The sequence below is a fragment of the Rhinatrema bivittatum genome, chromosome 2, assembly GCF_901001135.1.
Source record: "Rhinatrema bivittatum chromosome 2, aRhiBiv1.1, whole genome shotgun sequence".
NCBI lineage: Eukaryota > Metazoa > Chordata > Amphibia > Gymnophiona > Rhinatrematidae > Rhinatrema > Rhinatrema bivittatum.
This window is the reverse complement of record NC_042616.1, coordinates 337,878,159-337,903,150: the sequence shown is the minus strand read 5'-3', so window position 1 is coordinate 337,903,150 and position 24,992 is coordinate 337,878,159. Positions and strand designations below refer to the sequence as shown.

Sequence of the window (24,992 nt, the reverse complement as noted above, 5' to 3'; positions counted from 1 at the left end):
GACCCGCCCCCAGATCGCGTCCCGGCGCGCTAGTGGCCCGCTGGCGCGCGGGGATTTACTTCTCCCTACGGGAGGCGTAAATCCCCCAACAAAGGTAAGGGGGGGGGTTTAGACAGGGCCGGGCGGGTGGGTTAGGTAGGGGAAGGGAGGGGAAGGTGAGGGGAGGGCAAAAGAAAGTTCCCTCCGAGGCCGCTCCGATTTCGGAGCGGCCTCGGAGGGAACGGGGGTAGGCTGCGCGGCTCGGCGCGCGCCGGCTATACGAAATTGATAGCCTTGCGCGCACCGATCCCGGATTTCAGCGGATACGCGCGTATCTACTGAAATCCAGCGTACTTTTGTTGGCGCCTGGAGCGCCAACAAAAGTACGCCTATTCGCGGTTTTTGAAAATCTACCCCACAATGAATATGCATGAGAGAAAACTTGCATGTTATGGAGGCAGTGCATGCAAATGTTCTCTCATGCATATTCATTGTGTATATCTTGAAAACCCGACTGGCTGGTGGGGTCCCCAGGACAGGGTTGAGAACCACTGCATTAAACCATGTCTTTCTATATGTTCTATGATTTTGATGTTTAGAACACTTTCCACTATTTTTCCTGGCACTGAAGTCAGGCTAACCGGTCTGTAGTTTCCCGGATCACCCTTGGAGCCCTTTTTAAATATTGGGGTTACATTTGCTATCCTCCAGTCTTCAGGTACAATGGATGATTTTAATGATGTTACAAATTTTTACCACCTTTACAACAAGCGTTAGTCAAAACTTTCTTAGACAGCTGATGAAACAATCTACTAGAAAAAAACCCAGCTATTATTTATGACCTTCTGACTGAACATAAACCTGACAGTTTTTTAATTTCTGAGTCTTGGCTTTCTGAATCTGATATTGTTACTGTCAACTCACTATGCCCTACTGATTATGTGGTGGAGGGCTCCTTGCCTTAGTCAAAGCTTCTCTCTCACCATGCAAAAAGACCTTACCTTCTACTCACCCTAATGAACTCATACTTATCTCAACCACTGTTGCAAACTTTGCAGTAATTTACTGCCCTCCTGGACTTCTACAAGCTAATTTATCCCCTCTCCTCAAAGCTTGCACTAGGCTACTCCTCCTGCACTCGGGGTCTCGGCTGCCAGTATTCAAAATGGCGCCGATAGCTTTTGCCCTGACTATATCACAGGACCCACCGTCAGCCCCTGTGACATAGTGAGGGCAAAGGCTATCAGCGCCATTTTGAATACTGGCAGCCGACGGCTCGAGCGCAGGAGGTCGCTCCCGGACCCCGCTGGACTTTTGGCAAGTCTTGTGGGGGTCAGGAGGGTCCCCCAAGACTTGCCAAAAGTCCCTGGTGGTCCAGCGGGGGTCCGGGAGTGATCTCCTGCATTCGGGCTGTCGGCTGCCAGTAACCAAAATGGCGCCGATAGCCTTTGCCTTTACTATGTCACAGGGGCTACTGGTGCCGTTGGTCAGCCCCTGTCACATGGTAGGAGCACAAGATGGTGCCGGCCATCCATTGCTCCTACCATGTGACAGGTGCTGACCAATGGCACCGGTAGCCCCTGTGACATAGTAGGTCAAAGGCTATCGGTGCCATTATGAATACCGGCAGCCGAGGGTGTGAGTGCAGGAGATGTCTCCTGGACCCGCTGCTGGACCACCAGGGAGTTTTGCTAAGTCTTGGGCGAGTCAGGAGGGTGGGGGTTTGTTTAAATTGACTCCTTTAGATGGCCGAAAAATTTGGCGAAGATTCATTGTATTCATGGGGAATCGCGATATGTTTCGCTTCCCCACGAATACAACAAATATGGCCCTATGCGTTGCGGATTACAAATACGTAGGAAACGAATGCACACCCCTAGTTCTTGGATGCGAGTTTTGGACCCACTATGCTAACACCGGATGCAATAAGGGGACTAGAATATCCAAAACGTGCATCCAAACTAGTGCATAGCTAATAGTGCTCATCACATGTAAATGCATGTAGATGAGGCTATTAGCTATTACCCCCTGATGCAAAGAAATCACTGTGTGCCCGCTGCACACGTTTTTAACATGGAAAACTTAACATCAGCCCCAGGGCTGGCGTTAAGTCTTTGCACGCTCAGAGCCGACTGAAAAACCCTACACAAAGCCACAAAAAAGCCCAAAATACTGCTTTTCTGTGTTTTCTCCTACTTAGTATTGTCCTGATACTAAGTAGGAGGAACCACAGGAAGCAGCTTGAAAAAAAAATCTTGCCAGTGGTCAGGTTAGGGAAACGGATGACCATTAATTGAGCATCTGTTTTCCTAACCCATAGTTGTGAGCGGATTAGGAAAACGGACGCTCATTCCTAACCAGTGCGCAGTCAATTCTGCTGGGCGCCTGATGCCATGGATGTGGTAGGCACGCACAATTTATCCCTAGTGTGTCCTTCTTAGCGCAACCTCTCATTTAAATAATGTATCGTGAGCGCAGGAGAGGCGGCCGGGTGCCCGTTAGGAGAGTGGGCGCTCAATCATGATGCAATTAATCGATATTGCATCGACCTGAAACTGTTTGCAGTTGATGCAGCCATAGATGACCAGCTGACTTGCTCTTTACTTAGGCTTGTGGCTGAACCCTAAAAGTCATCCAGTTTCACCAAGCAACCACTGTGCCAACTCACAAACTAACTGCATTGACATGCTTTAATGTAGCTGATATGATTAAAGTTGCAGAAAGACAAGAAACAAGGTTGTGGCAACTGTGCTTATTAAGTGATTACCCTAGAAAGTTCCCTTCTCCAGTAACCAACAATTTAAAAGCCCCTACCCTATCCCTCTGTTACTAGGAATGTGCAGGGAAAAAGAATTGTTTTTGTTTTTCAGTTCCTTTTCAGGAGGTTTATCCCATGAATTTCAGTTTGTGGAATGCTTGGTTAATTTCATTCATGTGAAAACAACGAATCAAACATAACCCCCCTCCCCCTCCCCCCCCACCCCCAGAAAACATCTAAAAAAAAGGCCAATCATCAATCTGGAAAAATGCTTGGGCAAGGATTCCCCCTGGCCCCCACTTACCCGGTCTGGTGGGGAATCACTGGTGAGGCCTAAGCCCAGGCCGAAGCCTTGCATAGGCTGAGGCCACAGTAGGTTGCCATGACCTCGGCCTCAGCTTACTCAAGGCCAACCCCTAGGCCTCAGCCTTCACTGGAGTCTGGACCCAGATCCAGAGCAGAGGATGGATCAGATGCCAGGGCCTCAGTCCAAACACAGGCCCGATGCCACGGCCCAGCATGAAGACTGGGTCTTGACGCCAGAGCTTCTACCTGGATCCTGGCCCAATGTTGCTACCTGGCCCGGAGACCAGATCTCGACACTAAGGCCTTGGTCCAGGCCTGACGCAGGTACCCAGCCAAGAGGCCCCAACTCCTAGGCCTTGGCCTAGGCTGGAGCCTAGGTCAAGTTACAGCATTGGACCTAGGCCCAGGCTCCAACCCAGGCTGAGGCCCAGGCATCATGACCCGGCCTCTGGGTTGGGCCCCCAATATCGAGCCTGGGCTGAGGCCTGGCCTCGCCATTGGATACTTGACTGATCAGGTAAGAGCCTTTTCGGGGGTTCGGGTCTCAGCCGAGGCCCCAGCATCAGCACAGGCCTAGGCCAAGACCCTGGTGTTGCACTTGGTCTAGGCTGTGGCTCCTGCTTTAGGCTTTGACCTATGCCCTAGGTAAGGCCTCGGCCTCGGCCTCAGGCCTAGGCCCAATGCATTAATTTCAAATAAATGAAATGAAAAAGGTTCTTTTTATTCGGGTTTCTACCATTTTTAATTATTTTACTAATTTATGCTAAGCAAACAGTTTTTCTTTAAGTGGCCATTGTCTTTCTCTTCCTTTTTTTCTAACCTATGGTAGAACTCCTATTATCCACATCAATTCATTGAAAGAAACGTCCTTGGTCTTGACCACTGTGGATAAAATGTGCTCCATAGCACAATGAATACTTGTTGTTCAGCTATAGTATATCTACGCACAATTAAACTCTGGAATTTGTTGCCAGAGAATGTGGTTAGTGCAGTTAGTATAGCTGTGTTTAAAAAAGGATTGGATAAGTTCTTGGACGAGAAGTCTATTACCTGCTATTAATTAAATTGACTTATATAATAACCACCGCTATTATTAGCAACGGTAACATGGAATAGACTTAGTTTTTGGGTACTTGCCAGGTTCTGATGGCCTGGATTGGCCACTGTTGGAAACAGGATGCTGGGCTTGATGGACCCTTGGTCTGACCCAGTATGGCATATTCTTATGTTCTTATGTTCTTAAGTATTGTTTTAACAGTGTAATGGACTGGATAGAAAGTGATCATGAATGTATTATATCTGTACCTCTGCCAAATATTTTATAATATAATTTAGCTTGTATGAGAAGGAAATTCTGAAATCTAAGGGACTTTATTTGTTGACAACCATTATTTCCAAGCTGCACGTACAGTATGATTTTTAAAACATATTTTATGTGTATATGTCACAACGATGGAGGAGGACACTATTCTGTAAGTTTCAGATGGGTGTAAATAATAAACAGGACTAAATTGCCCTGGGGCTGAGCTTAACATCCTCCAAGGGGATCTTGACTATCTTGTTTGCAGAATACGAAAAAAAATAGGATAGGTTGAATCTTTCCAGATATTCGCCTATTTACGCCAGTCAGATGCAGACTGAAGGCTGGCATGTATGTGCACCAGAAATGGTAAAAAGACAGAGTAGCGCCCACATTACCAGTTTCATTGTCGCTGGTTATCTTGTCCTCCCTCTCTTCCCTCTCTAAAGTGCTGCTTGCCGAGGAGATGCTTGACGCTGAACAGTTGTCCTTCTCGTTCACCTCCTCATTTTGCCTCTCTTTTTCACTGAGTGGCCCGCTGTCCTCCTGCTCTCGCTCTGGTCCGTGCTCCACCTCGTTCTCTGGTCCTGCCTGCGTCACTTCTACTTCCTGTGTTTCTTCCTGCTCAGCTTCCGCCTTGGCTTCTTTTTCCGGTTCCGGCTCTGTTTCAGTTTCCAGCTCTGGTTCAGGTTCAGGCTCACTGGCGCTCACTAAAGGAGAAAACAATGAACATATGAGTTTCATCAAACAAAACTAAATTTGTCATTCCTCATTTAGACTGGGCACCTTCGCGGGCTTGTAATATCTTTGTTGTTTTAAAGTAATCATGTTATAAATCTTTGGAAATAAATTTACAGAGGCATGCCTGTATTTTGGTCAATCAAATAACTTTTCTTTGGCACGATTCTCTTAATCTACCTTCACAGTGCTCTCATTAGGGATTTATTTTAACAACCATTCTGAAATGTACCATTCCTACAAAGTCTGCAAAGGGTTTTGTATTTAACAGATTAGTGAGATTGTCACTTGTTTGGGAAAGGAGGAGAGGGGTAGAAGTGTCACAAGAGATTGTCTATTGTGTGTGGGGAGGGGACAAGATTTGTGCACGCAGAGGAGGTTTTCCATTTGGGGGTAGGAGGCCCAAGATGCTGCCTCCCCCCTTTTATGTCAACTGCTTGCACGTTGACTCTGCTGTGCAGTTTACTGTGGCCCGAGACTAGGATCAAAATTTCATACAGTAGGAGTGCGTATCACATTTAGCTCCTGATCCAGCAGCCGGTCCCCCTGTGTAGGTAGGTATCCTCAACCAGGGGTGCTACAGATCCAGGTTCAAGTCCAGACGCAGAGAAAGAATAATCTTTCGGGGCCCTGGCACGGTCAAACACTATCACAGTCTCAAATTCACACTCCAGTTCAAGCAGGTGCCAAATGGTAAAGAATAAGAGAGCAGTGGTCTGGTCTAGAAGAATGTTCCCCCACAGAGGTGTTGCTTTGACCTCCTTTGTGAGGTTTCTTGGCAGCTTTATAATATAGCTCCCAAGAGCTAGTCAAGAGATGTATTAAGTTAGACAATAAAACTGTATTGCTTTATTTTGGAGATTTTGGGTTGGCATTTATTTCCATGCAGTCAAATGGAGAAACATGGCAACCAAAGTACTTTATTATTTTAAGTCAAATGCAAAGCAAATGGTCAAATGAGGACACAAAAATCATCTGACACAATATTTAAACACTGATCGGAGACACACTAGCAACGGCCAAGCAAAAAAAATAAAATAAAATAAAAAAACCTTTCTAGTTTGCAAGTTCAATAGTTATTGATATTCCTAGCTATTTCTGGCTAACAAATCCAGCAGCATCTTTCATTTTTCTCAGTCACTCACGGGAATGAACTTTCTACATCCCAAACATCAGTAAATAAAATTGTTGTGTGAGTATAAATGGTGTGCATGAGTGAGAGTATATATGTGGGTCTAGTATTATTACACTGTAAATATCTATGGGGTAGATATTTAAAAGAAAACGACTAAGAAAGTTAGCTGGTTAAAACCTATCTGGCTAACCTATAATGGGATTTTCAACAGCCCGGCTATGCCACTGAATATCCCTGTATTTGGCGCTACTTAGCAGGATAAGTTATATCCAGCTAAGTAAAACCTGCTCTATGGCAGTTCTAACTTATCTGATGAATGTAACCAGAGAAGTACAAATATTGCTACTGATCCGGCGATGTTAAATGAAAAAGTGGTGCTACCCCGATCCACCCACTGCCCGTCCACTACATATTTGGTTAACTTAGCTGGATATTCGGTGTCTGCCATTTAGTTGGATAAGTCAAGCTGAATATTGGGCTCTATATATTTATTTAGATTTACCTCAAGCCTTTTTGTTGGTAGCTCAAGGTGAGTTACATTCAGGAACAATAGATATAAAGATATATAAATATATATATGTAGCTAGATTAAAAAAGGGTAGAATATAAGTGTGTTAAAATGGCTGTGTTGGAGGCAGGGTTTTACCAAAAACTTAAAAAAAAAGTGCCAGGACCTGCTGCATAGATAGCAGTACTGTCTTTTTAAGTGACTCTTTCCATAAGAAAGCATAGCCAGTGGTTTCCCCAAAGAGGCTGATTTTGTCACATGTCCCTGCGATGGCATATGTTACAAGGAAAATGGTAGGAGTCGTTAAACTTAGGTTTGGCCTGAGAGAAAAACCAAAAATGAAAGCAACAAACTTGCTCTCATTGACTGTAATGGTAAGTGCACAGCTGTGCTGGTGCTCTGGGCTGAAGGTATTCTAATCCTATGCAGGAGAAAATATATTCCAGTCTGAGGATTCCAGGAGGCAAATGAAAAAGTGTGAGAGTGATTAACCCTTTGCAGGCCTGTTCACAGACGGAGCAGAAGCAGTTACTAACATTGTCTATAGAGGCATTGCATTCTGCCTGCTTTTTGCTTTTTAATTACTCCAAACATCTTCCTTTATTTCCTTTTATGACAGCTGCTATTTGGCAAAACCTGAATAGCAAAAGGTATTTTGCCCTATGGAACCTAAAAACAGAGGGGAGCCAGAGCGGGACTGACATGAGCCCTTTCTCTGTAAAAACTCTATGAATAACTCCTCACCCACCTACAATAAAAAACACATACTCACAAAAAAAACCCAAAAAACAAAGATAAAATACAGGAGTTGATCAACCACGTGAGCATTGTACTTTAGTAGCAGACGTATGCTTATATCTGTGCTATGTGAAAGTACTATAAGTCAAACCTACCACTTATATAATAACTGATATTTATGTTCTTTGCATTACCACCGGTTTATTACAAGTTATAATCATCCAGTTACAAGTGATCCTCATTGTATCTGCCCTGAGAGTCTGGAAAGCTGAGTCAACCATGCTGGGAATGGGCTATGACTCTGGAAAACCCCAAACCTATGCAATCATTACAGGTTGATGTCTCAGACAGCAAAGCTTTCTCACCAGCATTTTTCTGCCATGATGCTCATCTGAACCTAAAAGACGACCACCATGAATATCTATAATGACTTGTAAATCAGGAATATTATGCTAAGGCGTCACTGTAACTAGACAGGAAGTTCACAAATGTTTTATATGAAACTGTTTCCAATAAGAGCCACACTATAAATGAATCTCACTTCACGTGAGTGAGATGTGATATGTTGAGACTTTTCATTGGAACATTGGCAGTAAACACTTCCAAACCACTCCACAATGTTACACATAATTTATTGAGAGTTTCCTTGGCAGAAATAAGATTCAAAGAGTCATTTGCCATACAATCTTCATTAAATATATGCCAGTCTAATCTTGTGACCCACAAATCACAATTTATGATGCACTAGGAGGATAACTTTCAAACAAATGTGCATGGCGGCATACACACATGCACAGTATATGGCTGCGAGCAGATGCACGCTAATATTTTATAACCTACATGCATGATATACCTGTTTCATAAACTAAGTATCTCTACCTTCAACATACACGTGGATGTAGGCTTATGTGCGAATACAACTAATGCACTGAAAGCTTGTGCACTGAACGCACAAACTTTTCCTATTTAAAATTATACGTGTGTATATTTTATGTGCAAAAGTAAAGTAGGACTTATGTAAGTTCTTATTTATGCCACTTTTAAAACATGCAGCCATATATGAAATTAACCAACTTATCAATTTGTTGCATCCATTGGTGCTAGACGGTTTCGCCCCGTTTGCCTCACCTTGTTCACGGCTCCTCCCGCTTACCTAGGAAAGATGGCTACCGCCGCGTCTATAAGCCGATCTCTCCGGCGTCCCTGGAACGGCTATGGTGCAGCCTCCCGCCATGCTCCTCCCAGGTACCAACTAGGGTGCGCACCACCCACGTCTTTATTCCAACCTTGGCGCGAACCTCGGGGGCGTTTCCCCTTTGCTGAAGTCACGCCATCTAAGTATATAACCTATTCTAATTTGCTAGCTCGATGAGTTAGCAAGGACTCGAATCCATTCCTGTCTACGCTACTATGCCGCTTCCGTGCTGCTGCTGGTAACTGCTTCGGGGTAACTGCTAACCTGGGTACCCATTCCTTGGGGGCCCTCTGCTTTATTTCAGGTGCCTTACAGGGAACAGGTACTCACTTCTCGAGGGCCTGCTCTCCCTGCCTCAGTGCCTCCACTATCTTCTTCAACCTGGTGGAATCGCATACCTACAGCAAACATCTAGACTCTCAGTCTATCTCATCCACAGTACTACCTTGCTGGGAAACCTGCTTTGGAACCTCCCTATACCAACGGGGTGAGAAGGGCTCCCTCTGCCGAGGTCCCTGAGACTGCTACTACCTAACTGCCTCACTACTGCCACCTCTGGTGGACTCTTCAGGCTGTATAATAAAGAACTAACTTTGTGTTTGTGCATTCTGAGTCTAGCCCAGTACTGTGGCTCCTCACGGGGCCCCTCCCCTTGGGCGTGGTCATCTGCCACAGTACCCAAGGATCCACCATAACACAATTAGACTATTAGTTCACCCAGTCCTTCTTCAGGTCATCAAGACCCTCGTGGTTCTTCAGCCTGAACTCCACCCAGTTCACTTAGACCTCCCACCCAGTCACTACTGCACAATAAACACGTTTAATATCATAGTAGATAATTAGCAGGCGTAAAAATACGCAAGTTGGCAACTTACAGGTGTGTTGGTCCCATTTTAGAATGCCCCAAACCGCTCCTTTTTTACACATATATGTGAATGTTAAAGTGATAATACTTAGGTATTTTCAACTTTTATAAAATATACGGAATACATGAGTAGATGCTACTTATGCACGTATATGCTAAGTTTTACACACATAACATTTTGAAAATGGAACCCTTCAATTGTGGACCATTAACTGAGCTGTTTTCACTACAAAAATTGTAATAGTTGAGATGCACAGGTTGAAAAACCTCAACCCAAAAGAGTATCCCATCCACAAACAGAGAATCCTTCCCCCTCCAATTAGCAGAGACAGGTGTGCTGGAACTAGAAAGAAGGGAGGATTTTTCCTCATAGTTTTCCAGAGGGAGAGAAAAGTCTTATGTCATTTCCTGCCACCAGGCCAGAAATGTCATCTGACCAGAGACATTACAGAACAAAATCAGAATCCTTGCATTGTCTTTGTTATTCTCATTCTGTAATTCTATTTTACTGTTATTATTAGTATTATATGTTTTTCTCTCTTCTTTTATTTTTTAACCACTTTGGGGCCCATGCAATAAAACAGGTGCAAAAAACATTTTAGCACGGGCTTGAAAAAAATGTAATGAATGATGTAGAAATATTTGTCACAATAAAAAATATTAGGGTTATGGATTCATTGGACAGTCATTTCATTCATTTTGTAGGTATGTGCGTAACTTACGGATACATGGTATGCATGTAAGAACAGATGGTACATGCGTAACTCGTTAATAATATACACGTGTACCATTCGTTCTTACACACGTGCCATACATCCGCAAGGTACGCGTGTACCCATGAAATGAATGACATGAATGGCCCAAGGAATGTACGTTACCTGCTTAGAGAATCATATCGGTCTCCTTCTCTTTCACCTTTGTTAAGCTGCCTTTCACACTGTTTTCTCAATGTTCCCTGTTATTGTTCACCTGCAGCTCTTAGAATCCAAATAATTCCCTGTCTACACTATCACTCAACCTCTTAGCACTTTTGAAGTCCAAGATTTCAGACAGTTCAGTTCAATATAGGTAAAAGTTTAATACTGAACCATGTAATACAGTAATCGCTACCACCCTAAATTTTGGCCTAGCATGAGGTCAGTGACACTGTCACCATTTAGCAGTAACAGATCCAATGTAGCCCCTCCTCAAGTGAGATCTTTCACTGGTTGCCTAAGGAGTGCCCTAGGGTTTCTCTACTTCACATTGCAGCAGTTATGCTCTCATCTACATTTGATGAGTAGAAGTGATCTACAAAGAGGACACCCTCTTTGCATGCCATCTGATGCTGCTGCTTATCATGGAGCAGCTAGTCCAGGAACTGACACAAGGGAGAGCCATTTTATACCTAAATCTTAGTGGAATGCATGATTTGGAGAGCGAGGTAATGGCTGAGAGGCCACTCAGCAACAATGATCATGACGCAATCAAATTTGACTAATAACCAGAGGGAGGACATTCAGTAATACTATAGCTCTAGCATTTAACTTTCAAAAGGAAGACTGATACAATGAGGAAAATAGTTTCGAAAAAACTAAAAAGTGCAGGTACAAACAAGAGTTTACATCAGGAGTGGGCATTGTTTAAAAATACCATTTTGGAAGCCCAGACTAGATATATTCCACACATTAAAACTGTGAAGGGTGGAGGGTCTTCATCAAATGACATACGAGGAGAGATTGAAGAATCTAAATATGTACACCATGGAGGAAAGGAGGAGCAGGGGTGATATGATTCAGACTTTCAGATACTTGAAAGGCTTTAACAATCCTAAGACAACGACAAACCTTTTCCATCAGAAAAAAATCAGCAGAACCAGAGGTCACGAGCTGAGGCTCCAGGGAGGAAGACTAAGAACCAATGTCAGGAAGTATTTCTTCACAGAGAGAGTGGTGGATGCCTGGAATGCCCTTCCAGAGGAAGTGGTGAAGACAAAAACTGTGAAGGACTTCAAAGGGGCATGGGATAAACACTGCAGATCCATCAAGTCTAGAGGACGTGAATAAAGAGGGGGTGGCTCGCATACAGAATGCTGAACAAGCAGCAGCCCTCAAGATAGAAGGGCTCAAAATAGAAGAACAACAGGAAGCCGCTGCTGCCACAGCCGCCACCGAAGTGCGCAGAAAGGCTGAGCTAGAGATCGCCTCAGACCTGTTGCAGTAAAAGGGAGAAGCAGCAGCCCTTGAAGCCCTAATTAAAGGTCTTGTTGTGGGGGGGGGGGGGGCAGTTGTCACAGCCACAAAAAGTAGCAGACGCAGGGATCAATAACCGGGGCCCGCAAGCCCAAAGGTGGAAGGAGGCGGCAGAACACTGCACGGAGCGGCAGTAGCCACAGAGGCATTCACGGAGCAGGATGCCAGTGGTCGGTGTTCCACCTTCACGGAGCAGAAGGATGGAGGGCTGCCATTTCCAAAAAACAAAACAAAACAGGGGTGGGTAAGAGTATGTAAAATTACCGGTGAGGTCATAGGCTATAGGAATTGCCAATTATTAGGCTTGTTCAATATTTGTTGTTTGTTAATGTGGCTCGCAGAAATGGGGGCTACTACCTGGAGATAATACCCTTGTTCTGTGTACATACACACAGTTGATGAGACTCCATCATTGCTCTGGGCTTCAATGGCAAGAGGTAATGTGGAAGAAAAAAAAAATTTGTATTCACAGGGAAGCGAAGTGTAGCTGGGCAGATACTTTACTTTCAATGCATGTCCAGCGTAGCTCTTGCTTCAACGGCAGGGTGGATGAGGAATGGAGGATCTGTATGTGGATTGCATAGTCTGGGTGGACAGGGGCAGGGGTGTGGCTTGCTTATTGCGGCGGTTACTACCCCTAATTGAGCTGGATATTCACTCGGATGCAGTTCCAGCGCTGCTCTCTACATTGATAGTGGGGGGAGGGGAAATAAAACTAGAAAGTACTAGAAGCCAAGTGTAACAAGTATGAGAGAGAAAAAAAAAAAGTACATAGCTTGCTGGGCAGACTGGATGGGCCGTTTGGTCTTCTTCTGCCGTCACTTCTATGTTTCTATGTTTCTATGTGAAAGGAAGGCCAAATGACTGCTGGCATGATTAAAAAGTGGGGTGAAAGAGGCTGTTTCAGTCAAAAGAATGTCTGTCAAAATTTTGAAAAAGGATCCATCTAAAGAAGAGACAAAAAAAGCATATGTAATGGCAAGTTAGATGAAAGAAATTGATAAGGCAGTAAAAAGAGAATTTGAAAAGAAGCTGGCCATAGAGGAAATAACTCATCATAAAAACTTTTAAAATATATCTGAAGCAGGAATCCTGTGAGGGAGATGGCTGGATCATTTGATGATTGAGGGGTTAAAAGGCACTTAAGGAAGACAAGGCCATAGCGGAAAGTCTAAATTAATTCGTTGCCTCAGTGTTTATTGAAGAGGATGTTGGGGAGATACCCATGCTGGAAATGGTATTTAATGGTGATTTGAAAGAAATAAAAAAAATTGCAGTGAACCTGGATGATGTAATAGAAAGAACTCAAAACTGATCTAGTATTAGTAATTTGTAACCTATAATTAAAATTGTCTATTGAACCTGAAGATTGGAGGGTTGCCAGTCTATAATGCCAATCTTTAAAAAGAGCTCCAGGGGTGATTGAGGAAACTATAGACCAATGAGTCTCACTTCAGTGCTGGAAAAAAATCATAAAAACTATTCTAAAGAACAAAATCACAGAACATATAGAAAGGCATGGTTTAATGGGATACAGCCAGCATGGATTTACATATGGGAAGTCTTGCCTCACCAAATTTTTATGAAGAAATTAATAAACATGGATAAATGGTGAGCTGGTGGATATAATACTGTATGTTTTGATATTCAGAAGGTGTTTGACAAAGTCCCCCAAGAGAAACTCTTGAGAAAAACTAAAAAGTCATGGGTTAGGAGATGTCCTGTTGTGGACTGCAAACTGGTTAAAAGATAAGAAACAAAGAGTATGACTAAACGGTCAGTTTTCTCAGTGGAGAAAGGTAAAAAGAGATCTGTACTTGGACTGGTGCTTTTTAATATGTTTATGAATGATCTGGAAAGGGAGTAACAAATGAGGTGAACAATTTGCAGATGCAACTAAATTTTTCTGAGTTGTTAAATCACAAGCGGATTGTGAGAAATTGCAGGAGGACCTTGCGAGACTGGTAAACTGAGCATCCAAATCACAGATCAAATTTAATTTGCAAACTGATGCACATAGGGAAATATAAGCCACACTGTAGTTATATGATGTTAGATTCTATATTAGGAGTTACCACCCAGGCAAAGAATCTGGGTATCATCATAGACAATGCTTTGAAATTCTAGGCACAGTGTGCAGTGGGGTTCAAATAAGCAAACAAAATGTTAGGAATTATTAGGAAAGATTGGAGAATAAAACGGAGAATGTCATACTACTTCTGTATCACTTCATGGTGAAATCGCACCTAGAGTACTTTGTGCAAGTTTGGTCACCTCATCTCAAAACAGATATAGTTAAACTGGAAAAGGTACACAGTGACCAAACTGATAAACTGTTATTAGCCAGGCAGATTTGGGATCATTTATCCCTGGGTATTAGCAGCATGGTATCTATCTATTGATTGGAATCTTGCCAGGCACTTGCAACCTGGCAAGATTTGTTGGAATTGTTGGAAACATGATACTGGGCTTGATGGATCCTCAGTCTGAACCAGTATGGCAATTTTTATGTTCTTATGCCCGAGTCCACTTTGTTCCCCTGTGGTAAAGATCTGAATAACACTCACATGTACAGTACATATAATTTCTCTTAGAACATGAGAACATAAGAAGTGCCATGCTGTCAGACCAAAACCCAGTGAGTCCAGTGTCCTGTCTTTGACAATGGCCAGTCTGGGCCCCCAAGTACCCAGCTGTTCCCACAAAGTAGATCTGGGCTTGATTCAGAAATTCAGTTGCTTCCTCCTTTCCTTTTAATTTAAGTGATCCCCCCAAATGAATGGAAGGGGTCCATGAATTTGAACAAAAGTTTTCATCTAATTTGTATATGTTTTCCATTCATGGTTATGGTCCATTGTAGTCTATGTCAGTGCACTGCTGAGCAAACAAACAAAACTGGTAAGTATAGCAACCAACTCTTTCCTGTGTGATATCACAGCTTCCTGGGAGCTGAGGCAGGGAAAGGAGACCAGATGGACGACAAATCACGGTGAAGCATCTTTTTTTATCTAGCCTGTAACTGCCATCTGGATGAAGTGATGCTGAAGTCTTTCCACTGAAAGGTTTGAGCATGTGCAAGAAACTCTATTTCTTCTCTAGCAATTGGTAGAGAAGGATCTGTATTTGAGAAGCACTCTAAGAGTTTAAAAAAAGCTTTTAAAAAGTTGGCTTTTGGCACTGGTAAGAGCTGTTTTTGATCTTCTCTGCTGGTCTCACTTACTGTGACAGAAAGAGAGCAGCAATGTTGCTGCTTTCTCTATTCACTAGGGTAGGATAGGATTGGAGGAGATATTGAAACAGTGCTAGTGATTTTGTGTCATTCTCTGTTTACCTGACATAGGGGCCAAGGCAAAAAGCTTACGCTGAAAGTGGGCGCTGTGTATTCAGCACCCGCTTTCATAATGCTTTAGTGGGACCCAACTTGTGGAATTCAATGCCTCTTGAGATTAAACTGCAGAGAAATTTTAAACTATTTAAAGGAAATTTAAAAACATGGCTTTTTAAACAGGCGTTTTACAAAGAGAACGGAGAAAGTAAGTAAAGTCAAGCATCATAAACTCAGCACTCAGCACTTAGTTTTACTATGTGCTTAGTTATTATTTTTATCCAATATCTCACTGATAACTTTATATAGAATATGAATTGCAAGAGAGACCTACATGTAAGTTAACTTTGACACATGTATCAAAAGGACAAGACAAACAAACTCACCATATAATTATATATTAGAATATACTTTGTTACTGAATCATTTTTGGCACTTCTATAACATTTTACCTGGTTTAAATACTTAATGTTACTATATGTGCCTTCTTGTAAACCGTTGTGATGGTAAATAACTTAACGACGGTATATAAAAGATTCAAAATAAATAAATAAATAAATAAATAGATAAATAAAGGACCAATCTCCTTTCAGAAGGCTGTCCTGAAAGGGGATTGGTCCTTTCACTGACATGTGACAGTGTAGGGGCCACTTGCTGATTGGTCCCTTTACTGTCGCATGTCAGTGAAAGGTCCAATCACCTTTGAAAAGGCTGTCCTGAAATGGGATTGGTCCTTTTCACTGACAAATGTCAGTGAAAAGGACCAATGGGCAATAAGTGAAGGAGTGAATAAATTAATATTAAGTGCCTGACACTTTAATATTGATTTATATACTCCTTCTGGTGCCGGTAGTCAGGTTCGGAGAATGGACGCTGAATTAACCAGCATCCATTTTCCAAACCTCTGCCACCGCTTTTTTAAAACTTTTTTTTTCATTATTTTTTTTAAAGAGTTGTTCCTCCCACTTAATAATTAAGTAGGAGGCAGTACAGAAAATAATTTTTTTCTGCTTTTCTGTACTAGTATTAGTAGCGCTCTGCAATTAACGCCTGCACCGGGCAAGCGTTACTTTCTGATCGCTAAAATGTGCATCCTAGACGCACATTTTTTTTTGCATAGAAAGTGAATAGCTAATAGCCTCATTCACATGCATTTACATGTGATGAGTGGTATTAGTTTCACTCCGTGTTGGATGTGCGTTGTAGAGGCGCTAATCCCCTTATTGCATAAGGGGATTAATTAGCACCTCTACAACCCGCGTCCAACTGAGGGTTATATAGTGCGCTGGGCTCAGCGCACTGTATTACATCGGCCCCATACATAGCACATCAGTGCAGTGAGGTTAGCAGCAACACTGGAGTGAAGAAGAGTCTTGCCAGGCTGACAGCCTTTTTTGTTCTGTTTACAGCTTTGTGCATGTGAAAAGGAGTCGGCAAGCATTGCACATACATACATTATATCTCTGCATGTGAGAGACACTTACATACACTAGAGTGATACTGTGAGTGGAGGTACAGTATCAAACTAAATTCCTTTGTGATATCAAAATCCCTAGGAGGCACTTCAAATTCCATGATGTCACTGAGCAGAAAGTGCAGGGCACAGAATGGGAGAAAGAGAGAATTTGCTGCTATCACAACAGGGGAACCAGTTGGATATGGAGATTTCCCCCACATAGGCAGTACAGGACTTCAAAGCAGGGTAGACCAGGGTCTTCTACCTAACCAGCCACCTCCCCCTTGGGTTGAGATGCGGGTCCTGGTAGCCAGCAGGACTTTGGCTGGAGTTAGAGACAAGCTGGGTCTAGAGGCAAGGCAGACACTGGAGACAAGGCAGACACAGGCAGTGAGACAGGAACAAGAGACAAAGTTTAAACTATAGGCAAAAGCTGGAACCAGAGGCACAGGCTGGAACTGAAAGCAGGCAGCAACTGGAGGCAAGGCCTAGAATATAAGGCAAGGCCTGGAAGTGAAGAGGCAAAGGCTAGTACTGAAGGCAGGCAGGAGCTGGAGGCAAGTCCTGGAACTGGAGACAGGGAATGGAACTGGAGGCTCACAGGGAGAAGAGGCCACAGGGAAAACTAGATAGGACAAGGCAAGACTAGTACTGGACAGGACCATGAGAACAAGGAAAGGAATATTCTCCACAAGAACAATACAAAGCAAGGTACATATAAGACGAGACAAAAGAGAAACATACAAGTAGGCCTAAGTAGTCCACAAGCAAGGCAGAGTGAGATTAGAAGGCCAAAGGCCACAAGTCAGGGCAAAAAGGCCAGGAAAGCCACAGGACAAGGAAGGAAGACCAAGGAGGCAACAAGGCAAGGCAGGAAGGCCAGGATGCCAAAAGGAAAGGCAGGAAAGCCAAGTAGACCAGAAGGCAAGGTGAAACATGAAGGCCACAGGGGCAAGACTGTACCAAGGCAAGGTAAGACAAGATGAGCCAATGCAATGAGCTGAGGTGACTCAATGAAGCAGCCCTGAGTTGTGGGAGAGGCAGGGCTAAATACGGCTAGAGCATTAAGGAGGTGGCTAGAGAAAGATGGGCCTGATGAGGACTTCTGCTATCGAGGAGGCTGAAAAAAAAGAAATGAGGAAAAAGAAAAAACAATACAAATTTCTCCTTTCAATTCACCTCTTTTCTGTTTTTCTTTCTTTCTGCCTAGGCCTTTTAGTACTTTGTGGTGTTTGTGAATGTCCGCTCTCTATGCCTTAATGGTTTGGACACCTTTATGTTGTTTGCAATTCACCACACTCTATGCCTTGAGGATTTGGACAACTTTGTGCTGTTTGTGATTGACTACATGCTACACCTTGTGGATATGGACACCTTTGTGCTGTTTTCAATTGACCATACTCTATGCCTTAGATGTCAGCTATTATTAGCATGTATTAGCTCTACAATTACAACAATTATCCAAATGACAGATAGAACCATAACTGATTTAATGAGCCATTTGGAGTTCCATTGTATCGCTGTGTGTATTCAACATATACATGACTCAATCTTTACTTTTTGACAGACCTTATGCTACTGGTAGGGTAAACCAAATGGCCTTACTTCTGACTAAATAGCAAGTGGCAATTCTAGTCAGTAGTTTCTTAATCTCCAGTGAAGACCAACTCCAAGCCTGAACAGCCAGCTCCTTCACCTAATGATGCCATATGATAATGACATCTGTCCTCCAGGAATTTCCTTTGGCTTCTCCCTGCCTAGGGCTTTCTACCAATTTGGTTAGTGTTCATTGCCTCTCATTTGGAGCCTTGTGGTGTTCTTGTCACTCTGGGTGGCTGTGTTGCATCTCTCATGATGCTTTGGGGCCTTCATGCCACTCTTTTAGTTGCCTTGATCCTACATCACTGACTTGAGGGTGGGGGGGAGGGGGGGTAGGATTCTGCCTCTTTTATTGCTTTGTTCCCCCTTCATGGTGCATTGAGCTGTTCATGCTATACTTGGTCCCACTTTGCCCCTCTCATATTGCCTTGGGGGTTCATGCCACTATTGTTGGTGCCCTTATCCCTACTTTTAGAGCCTTGTGATGTTCTGGCCACTCTTGCTGCTGCTTTGCTCCTCTGATGGTGCCTTAAGAACATGCCATACTGGGTCAGACCAAGGGTCCATCAAGCCCAGCATCCTGTTTCCAACAGTGGCCAATCCAGGCCATAAGAACCTGGCAAATACCCAAACACTAAGTCTATTCCATGCTACTGTTGCTAGAAATAGCAGTGGCTATTTTCTAAGTCAATGTGATTAATACCAGGTAATGGACTTCTCCAAGAACTTATCCAAACCTTTTTTAAACACAGCTACACTAAGTGCACTAACCACATCCTCTGGCAACAAATTCCAGAGATTAATTGTGCGTTGAGTGAAAAAGAACTTTCTCCGATTAGTTTTAAATGTGTCACATGCTAACTTCATGGAGTGCCCCCCAGTCTTTCTATTATCTGAAAGAGTTAATAACTGTTTCACGTTAACCCATTCTAGACCTCCCATGATTTTAAACACCTCTATCATATCCCCCCTCAGCCGTCTCTTCTCCAAGCTGAAAAGTCCTAACCTCTTTAGTCTTTCCTCATAGGGGAGCTTTCCATTCCCTTTATCATTTTGGTCGCCCTTCTCTGTACCTTCTCCATCGCAACTATATCTTTTTTTAGATGCGGTAACCAGAATTATACACAGTATTCAAGGTGTGGTCTCACCATGGAGCGATACAGAGGCATTACGACATTTTCCGTTTTATTCACCATTCCCTTTCTAATAATTTCCAACATTCTGTTTGCTTTCTTGACTGCCACACTGAACCAATGTTTTCAATGTGTTATCCACTATGATGCCCAGATCTCTTTCTTGGGTGGTAGTTCAACAATAAAATATAATATGGAACACAACATTGTGTAACTATAGCATGGGTTATTTTTCCCTATATGCATCACCTTGCACTTATCCACATTAAATTTCATCTGCCATTTGGGTGCCCAATTTTCCAGTCTCAGAAGTTCTTCCTGCAATTTATCACAATCTGCTTGTGATTTAACAATTTTATATCATCTGCAAATTTGATTACCTCACTCATTTATAAATATATTTATAAATATATTGAAAAGTATGGGTCCCAATTCAGATCCCTGAGGCACTCCACTGCCCACTCCCTTCTATTGAGAAAATTGTCCATTTAATCCTACTCTCTGTTTCCTGTCTTTTAGCCAGTTTGTAATCCTCGAAAGGACATCGCCACCTATCCCATGACTCTTTACTTTTCCTAGAAGCCTCTCATGAGGAACTTTGTCAAACGCCTTCTGAAAATCCAAATATACCATATCTACCGGTTCACCTTTATCCACATGTTTATTAACTCCTTCAAAAAAGTGAAGCAGATTTGTGAGCCAAGACTTGCCTTGGGTAAAGCCATGCTGACTTTGTTCCATTAAACCATGTCTTTCTATATATTCTGTGATTTTGATGTTTAGAACACTTTCCACTATTTTTCCTGGCACTGAAGTCGGGCTAACTGGTCTGTAGTTTCCCGGATCGCCCCTCGAGCCCTTTTTAAATATTGGGGTTATATTAGCCACCCTCCAGTCTTCAGGTACAATGGATGATTTTAATGATAGGTTACACATTTTTACTAATAGGTCTGAAATTTCATCTTTTAGTTCCTTCAGAATCCTGGGGTGTATTCCATCCGATCCAGGGGATTTACTACTCTTTAGTTTGTCGATCAGGCCTACCACATCTTCTAGGTTCACCGTGATTTGGATCAGTCCATCTGAATCATTACCCATGAAAACCTTCTCTGATACGGGTATCTCCCCAACATCCTCTTCAGTAAACACCAAAGCAAAAAAAAATGTAATCTTTCCGCGATGGCCTTATCTTCTGTAATTGCCCCTTTAGCCCCTCGATCATCTAATGGTCCAACTGACTCCCTCACAGGCTTTCTGCCTCGGATATATTTTAAAAAGCTTTTACTGTGAGTTTTTGCTTCTATGGCCAACTTCTTTTCAAATTCTCTCTTAGCCTGTCTTATCAATGTCTTACATTTAACTTGCCAACGCTTATGCATTATCCTATTTTCTTCTGTTGTATCCTTCTTCCAATTTTTGAATGAAGATCTTTTGGCTAAAATAGCTTCTTTCACTTCCCCTTTTAACCATGCTGGTGATCGTTTTGCCTTATTTCCACCTTTCTTAATGTGTGGAATACATCTGGTCTGTGCTTCCAGGATGGTATTTTTTAACAATGACCATGCCTCTTGCACACTTATTACCTTTCTGGCTGCTCCTTTCAGTATTTTTCTAACTATTTTTCTCATTTTATCAAAGTTTCCCTTTGAAGGTTTAGCATGAGAGCCGTGGATTTGCTTACTGTCCTCCTTCCAGCCATTAATTCAGATTTGATCATATTATGATCACTATTGCCACCGTTACCACGTTCACCAAATCCTGTGCCTTGGAGAATCCCTATCACTGCTGGTAGTGTTTTGCTCCATTGTGCGTCCTTGGGCTATTCAGACTAATTTTTGGTGCCACGCTGACATAGTCTTGATGACTTGGCATGCCTTCTCCCTTCTGATGATGTCTACCCACCAGTTTCATTAGAAATGATTAGAAAATCCCAATTTGAGACTCCAAAATAGTCTGCATTGCTTTCTACATTAACTATAATGGAAAACAAATGACCAAATAAAATGAATAAATGACAAACTAGTTTTTTATTTGAAATGAATCAAATGAATGAGGAAACCAAAACATTTTTTGACTCTGCACATATCTATTGTTTTTCTAATGCTTGATTAAACCTGCAATTAGAAAGTTCTTTCTATTGTCTAGCTTAAATCCATTTATTTCGGTATAAGCATATCAATCCTTGTCCTTTCTTCAATGGAGATAGAGAATAACTGATTGCTGTCTTCATTGTAACCCAACTTTATATATGAAACAAAGTGCTTATTCTTCTCTGTTGTAGGCTAAATAAACCCCTTAAATCATCTTCATTGGTCCTATTATTTAGATTAGACCTCAAATCATTTCTCTTGTTTGCCTCTGGACTTTCTTCAATTTCTTCATATCATGTTTGGAGGGCCCATGCTGGACAAAATAATCCAACACTGAGCTTTTGAATGTTGAGTAGGAGAATATTTTCATGAGTCTTGCATGTAAATGCAATAGGACATGAGCTTTCCTTGTGTGACATTCCTACCCATTTTAGATTTTACTGAATCTACATTTATGGGAAAGAGCAAATTCTTCATGATTAGAATAATAGGCTGGGAAACCAGGGTTCAAATCTTGCATCTGCCATTGCCACTCGCTGTGACCTCAGGCAAATCACTTTCCCTCCCATTGCCTCAGGTACCTACTTACTACTACTTCTACTGCTACTTATTTATTTATTTATTTAAAATTTTTATATACCGGCATTCATGTTGCAAACACATCATGCCGGTTTACATATAACAGGGGTGTACAGTGAACAATTCAATAACCTATTTGTGTAGAAGGAAGCAGTTACAAATAACAAGGTAAAAGAACTGGGAGGAGAGAAGAAAAGGGAGAGAATAACATTAGGTATAGGTATTTACATTAGTAATAACATTTTTACATGTGGAAGTGGTAGAATCTTAACATTTTAGCACTACTCGATGTATGTAGCTCTATACAAACAACACATAAGAAACATTCCCTGCTCAATACAGCTTACACCCTAATCAAGATATTGTAAGTTTTCTAGGGGAGGTGTTTATTGCATTGGCATGTAATTTGTTGTAAAGAATCTTGGTTTAGGGCACAATCTATATAGTAAATGCTGAAATAGTAACAATTGTATAGCTCTCGTTCACTTGTACCTACTTTACAAGGTGTGTTCTCACAGAAGAAACGCCAGACATTTGTTGGATAACCGAAACATGGCTAAAAGACACCGACACCGCAATAATTAATCAACTACCTACTGACATATACAATATTTTTTCTATTCCGAGGAACAAAAAGAAAGGCGGAGGCATCCTTCTAGCTGCCACAAAGAAATTCAACCTCGCCGCACAAGCCATCTCCCCCCTCACAAACTTGAGATCGGCCTATTTAAATCCAAGGAACTTCAAATTTGCCTAATCTACGCCCCTCCTAGCATTCTCGAGAAGAACCCTTCCCTACTCACAGAATTCATCACCAAACACATAGAAATTCACTCCCCAGCTATTATACTCGGGGTCTTGAATCTTCACTTCGATCGTCTCCCATTAACCACAGCCTCGAAGCTTTAATGACCTCGCTAAATGCACTAGGCTTCCAACAAATTGTGACTAACCCTACTCACAAGGCTGGACACACTCTTGATATCATATTCACCAACTCACATATCCAAACAGAAATACCCCGCTGCACCCCTATACCTTGGTCAGACCACTACCGGATCAATACATGCTGCTCAATTAAGCCCTCACCAACGAATGCTCACAGCAAAAAAATGAAATACTTCTGAAAACAATGTCAAACAGAAGACATCATTAATCAGATGATCTCAACACAAAATTAGATCTCACAGACACCGAGACAGCTACCTCATCATGGCTCCAAATTACAAGCAACATAGCAGAGAAACTCTGCCCATTACAAACCAAAGAAATCAATACTGAAAAGAAAAACAAAAAACCATGGTATACCCCCGAATTAAAATCAATGAAAACTGAGCTCCGCAAAACAGAAAAGGAATGGCGCAGAAACCAAAACCCATCAACATTATTAAAATTCAAATCTTTACTACACAAATACCGCCAAACCACGGACAGAGCGAAGAAGGACTTTTATGCAGCAAGAATCCACCAGTACCGATTCAACCCACGCGTTCTCTTCCAATACGTCAAAAGCCTCGTTACTGCTCCAGTCCACACAAGCTCAAACAACAATGAAGAATCAAAATGCGAGGAATTAGCTGCTAACTTCAACAACAAAATTCAAACCATCTTAACACGATTCAAGGTTCCAACCGTGCCTAACTCAACTTCAACTGTTCCAGCTGTGCCTAACTCAATTTCAAATCCCAACAACACCCACAAAAATAGTCTCCAACTCAATGCTGCATCTACACATACCAATCAATCGGCTCCAGCCACTCAAAAAAAACTTGAAATAAAACTTACAAACCTTGAGAATACCACTAGCATTGAAGTTGAGACAATACTAAAGAAAATGAAACCAGCGCTCCACCCCACAGATAGAATGCCCACAAAAACTCTACTCTCCATACGCTCTACGATAGCTGAACCCATTGCAAAAATAACAAATCCATCGCAACAGGAAATGTACCTTCCCAACTCAAGCATGCAATTATTACACCTACTATTAAAAAATCAAACCTGGATACATCTGACCAGCGAACTATCGTCCAGTCTCAAACCTGCCCTTCCTATCTAAAATTATGGAAAGAACTCACTGAATACCTAGATGAACATCAATTACTTTTCCCATCTCAATATGGATTCAGAAAGCTCCACAGTACAGAAACACTTCTAATATCACTATCAGAGTTGCTTCTAAAAGCCCTTGACTCCGGACACTCATACATCCTCGCCCTCCTAGATTTATCAGCCGCCTTCGATATGGTAAATCACAACACACTCATCTCTCGCCTCACCAAAATTGGAATCACCGGCACGGCGCTACTTTGGTTCCAATCATACCTGAGTAACAGGACCTACAGTGTTAAAAGTGGTCGAAGTGAATCCAAGCCAAGAAGTCTTGCACAAGGGGTCCCCCAAGGATCCTCACTTTCCTCAACCCTGTTCAATATCTATCTCACACCACTCTGCGGCTTCTTTCAAAACTGGGCCTTCAACACTTCATTTACGCAGATGATGTACAGATCATCATACCTATTACCAGTTCTCTCACTAATGCCCTGAACACTTGGAATGCAGCGCTATCAGAAATTAAAAAAATTCTCACGGACAACTACTTGGCTATCAACACCAACAAAACAGAGTTACTCATCATCACACCTCCAAAAAACGCAACTCTGAGCAAGACGGTGCTTTCACAAGCCAGCCCTCCCATAGCACAGCAAGTACGCAGCCTCGGCATCATCATTGGCAGCAATCTCAAGTTTAAAAAATTCATCTTGGACGCGGTTAAAAACGGATTTTTCAAGCTCCACACCCTAAAACGTATCAAGCCACTCTTACACCCATATGACTTCCGCACAGTTCTACAAGCAACTATACTATCAAAGCTTGACTACTGCAACGCTCTGCTACTAGGTTTACCAAAAACAACGCTACAACCATTGCAAATGTTACAAAATGCTGCAGCCCGCATTATTACCGACACACGCCGTCACGAACACATCACGCCTGCGCTTCAAGCTCTTCATTGGCTACCCGTTTCATCCAGGATTACATACAAAGCCATCACGC

General features: G+C 42.4%; 1 protein-coding gene across 8 annotated transcripts in view; it reads right to left on the bottom strand.

Annotated features, from left to right (window-relative positions):
• FHOD3 (formin homology 2 domain containing 3) overlaps positions 1-24,992 on the bottom strand; it is a 1,290,292-nt gene that overhangs the window by 159,228 nt on the left and 1,106,072 nt on the right. For all 8 annotated transcript variants that reach the window (XM_029589835.1, XM_029589836.1, XM_029589837.1 and 5 more), the window contains one exon: positions 4,742-5,053. In XM_029589835.1, the coding sequence (XP_029445695.1) occupies positions 4,742-5,053 (312 nt within the window). The remainder of the gene's footprint in view (positions 1-4,741; positions 5,054-24,992) is intronic.